This window comes from Solanum stenotomum, chromosome 12 (assembly GCF_019186545.1).
Source record: "Solanum stenotomum isolate F172 chromosome 12, ASM1918654v1, whole genome shotgun sequence".
Lineage (NCBI taxonomy): Eukaryota > Viridiplantae > Streptophyta > Magnoliopsida > Solanales > Solanaceae > Solanum > Solanum stenotomum.
In genome coordinates, this window is record NC_064293.1 from 8,121,824 (window position 1) to 8,126,092 (window position 4,269).

Sequence of the window (4,269 nt, forward strand, 5' to 3'; positions counted from 1 at the left end):
TGCTCCGACTCTGCTAGTGCCGCTGTAAGTTTAGCTATTTGATCCGACATAGCAGCAATCTGAACACCGTCAAGTGCCTCAGCTTGACGTGACGATCCAATACCTTCTAAGCCTGACTGAAGGCGTCAAACATCGTTGCGAGAGCCTAGACCATAGCATCTACCCTTGTGTGTCCCCCTACCACTTTTTCTTTCCAAATTTGAGTGGACAGTTCAGGTGTCAATTGAACCGAACTATTTAGATTCTCAGCGACGTACTTATGAAAGTCATTCTGCGTATTAAATATAAATATTGACATCAATATATATACATATCATAAATATATTCACTATTGATATATATTATTCATATTAAATAACTTACAAAAGTTCGTTCGGCCCTTTCCTCCACCCACACATCCGGATCCGACTCATTTTCTTTCTTCCTGACATGAGTCTTTTTGAAAACCTCTTGTTCAATGGGAGTGCGTCCCAATTCTTTCTCCTATAAATAAAAACTGAAATTTATAACGATATATATGTATCAACTAATTATTTATTTAAAAGTTTGAATTAGAACTTACCATCTCTCATGCAATTGTTCCAACCGTCTTTGCACCTCCGGTGTGCAACGAGCCACCTTTAAGACTGCCTCTAGCTATTTTGGCTTGATCTGATATTGCCTTAAACTTGTATGTGTTCCAATACTGACCCAATTCATCAAAAACATGAGGCAACATCCAACCGGGACGTTCACCACTATCCCGAACGCTCTTTAGCCAGCTAGATAGTTTGGCGGATGCCTTCCTCTCAAATATGGTCCCAATGACCAAATTGTACCTCGACTCCCAAGTACACATAGTCTGAAAAAAATTGAATACCGTTAATTAAATCGATAGTAAAAAAAGTAAAGTATACTAAACTTAACTAAAAAATATATACCTTAAAGTTATTAAACATCGCCTGGCTTATACTGTTTGGAATCTCGCTCCAAGAGTGATAAGCTTGTGTATAGAGTCTTCTAACACACTCTTTTAAAGCCCGGGCAACATCCTTTGTAGGATGCCACCTGCAAAACACATAATAAATATGTTAGTTCATGAATAATATATTAAAGTATAAGAAATAAATAAAATAAACTAACAAATAAATAACAAAACAAACTTACGATGATCCATCCAGCTCAATCATGACTCTACCAAGTCTGTCCTTCTGGCCAGGAGCTAGAGCAGACATCGTATCATGTGGTGTAGCACTAGGTGTAGCTGTAGACGAGGGTGATACATCAGGATGCACAAAACGCTAAGTCGATGGAGGCATACCGGCCATAGCATTTGACTGCTCACTACTAGAATCTCCAAGCCTCATGACAGATAACTGAGGAGATGTACTTGTGGGAGATGGAGTACCTGCCGATAAGGGTCGTGCTCGACGAATAGCTTGTAAAGGTAGGTTCTCGTAGCATCGTGAAGGCAATGCCTGTGAAGTAGATGAAGCACCGACTGATTGACGATAATTAGGATAATATTGCAGAGGATCCGCCGTACCAAATGGAACAGCAAATAAATGAGTATCATGGATGATGCGCTCTGGCGCAGAAGAAATAGATCCTGCAATATCCTCAGGATCTATCGGTCTCCTAGACTTCTTCTTCTTAGCCTGTTTAGTCTGGCTAACTCCAAGATGCTCGCGATGTCTATCACCGTCACTGCCTGATGACATCTGTATGAAAATTTACATGTATAATATATATAAAAATCATAAATTAAATAAAATTAGTAAAATACACTTACATATGTACTAGCTAGCTTTCATTCTACATTATTCCTCCTCGCTTGTTTCAATTCCATCATTCTCCCATTCTTCCTCCTCAGTTGTTTCATTTTCATTATCGTCCCATTCTTCGTCATCAAATGATTCATTTTCCTCATTCTCGGATATTTCTTCCTCAACATTCAATATCTCATCATCAGATACTTCTTCTAATATGTGTTGAGGATGTTGTAGTGTGGTTTCGAATTCAACATCAACTTGTTATTGAACAATTGCAACATCATTTTGATACGCCACATCTAAGACATTGTCAATTTCAATTCTTCCCACAAGCTTACTTTTTATAACAACCCAGCAATCAGCTTTGTCTCTACGCAATGGATATGAAGCGTAAAACACCTGTTTAGCATGTTGTGCAATAATAAAAGGATCATAACTTCTGTATTTCCTGGTGTGCTTAACGTCAATTATATTATGTTGATGGTCCACCTTTGTGCCTCTATGTGATGGGTCAAACCACTCACATTGAAACAATACAATCTTCTTATTAGTCCAACCTAAATACCTCACTTCAATATTCTCTTGAATGACACCATAATATTCAATAGTTTGACCAGTACCATTAACATCACCTTGTATATAAACACTATTATTATTTGTTTTATTGTTCCTAGATACTTCTTCAGTTTGAAACTTAAAACCATTGACACAATACTTATTCATTGCCAGTACTTGAGATTCAGGTCCAAGGGCTACTTCTTTCACTAATTGCAAATATTGGACACTTGAGTATTCAGCGTAAACCTACGCAATTGTTATTTCAAGTAATATAATTTAGTATAACATGAATATATTATTAAATACTTAGTGATTGCACACTTACATAGTTCCTCAGTCATTTGGAAAATTCTGTATAGATAGCTTCATTACCCCATGTGTTTACGAACAAGCTGATCATTTTACATTCAAGTATTTCGTTAGTTAATGATCACTTATTAGTATGTAATTTAATAACATATTTTTAACACTTACTTGACATATGATTGAATCTCTGGACGATTAAGCAAAATATGTGTCACAGTTGATTGCATTTTCATATCAATGAAGCCTCGCTTTCTACGCTTTTTAGATCCTCAACCATTTTGATTAAAAAATGATATCGATGGAAATAAAGGATCAATATCACCTTCATCATTGCGATTGGGCCTGTTTCTCCTACATGACACATCATGACCAAAGTAATAAGAATAAAAATCACTTGTTTCTCTCCCAATATGACCTTGAACAAATGATCCTTCAATCCTTCCCTTTTGCTTAATTGTTTGCTTCGAACTACCAATTTTTCTGCATGCATATATGTATATATATGGTAATATATAAAAGACTTGGCGAATATATATAACTTAGTGAATATTTCAAATGGATACATCCATCTTGTTTGAACCGGACCTCCGAGGCGGGCCTCTTGTACAAGGTGAATTGGAAGATGCTCCATCACATCAAAAAAATCACATGGAAATATCTTTTCCAACTTAGTAGTAGTGACAAGAATATTTTCCTCCATTCTATCTAAACTACTCTCCAACAACTTTCCAGAACAGAAATCTTTAAAAAAAAAGACTTATCTCTGTGATTGGTTTCCATATCCTTTCGGGTAGATGGCTAAAAGCGATAGGAATTAAAGTTTTCATGAACACATAACAATCATGACTTTTCATACCTATCAATTTTCCTTCATTCATATCTGCCCGCTTTCCTAAATTCGAAGCATAGTCCTCTGGCATCCTCAAATTTTTAACCCACTCAATAATTTCACGTTTCTCATTCAATGTGAATGAAAAGCTGGCTTTGGGCTTAACTATTTTACCATTCTGTAATTCCTGCAGCCATAACTCTTTTCTCCTACAATATTCCTTTATGTCCATTCTAGCTTTTGGATTGTCTTTTGTCTTACCCTTAACATCCATCATTGTGTTAAACAAATTGTCAAAGTAATTTTTTTCAATGTGCATCACATCTAGATTATGTCGTAGCAGATTGTCCTTCCAACACGGCAACTCCCAAAATATGTTTTGTTTGGTTCAATTATGTTCAACACCATATCCAGGAAGTCTAGAAGGTGAAGCTTCTATAACCTTAGGTAATTGAGAAATTCTCTCCCAAATTTGATGCCCTGTGAGTAATGGAGGTGGGGGGTCACTTTCAAACCAGCACCTGTTTCATAATGCATATTATACATCCACAAACGATGATCCATCTACAAAAATATAGATATTCAATTATGTTATAAATAAAATTTAATAATAATTTTACTAGTAGTAGTCCTAAAACTAGTTTAGTATTGACAAAACCACATTATTTAATTTAACTTATTTAAACAACTTAACAACTTTTTAACTTGAACTAGTTTAGTTTTGATTTAATTCCAACAACTAAATCCATCAACAAAACCACATTATTTAATTTAACTTATTTAAACAACTTAACAACTTTTTAACTTGAACTAGTTTAGTTTTGA

The 4,269-nt window shown here is 35.4% G+C and overlaps 1 protein-coding gene across 1 annotated transcript in view; it reads right to left on the minus strand.

The window, feature by feature from the left end:
• The window catches only part of LOC125847030 (uncharacterized), a 4,181-nt gene extending 2,919 nt beyond the window's left edge, over nucleotides 1–1,262 (minus strand). Inside the window, exon 1 of the mRNA XM_049526740.1 lies at nucleotides 1,147–1,262. Within this exon, the coding sequence (XP_049382697.1) occupies nucleotides 1,147–1,214 (68 nt within the window). The 5' untranslated portion in view covers nucleotides 1,215–1,262. The remainder of the gene's footprint in view (nucleotides 1–1,146) is intronic.
• Nucleotides 1,263–4,269: the final 3,007 nt, after the last annotated feature.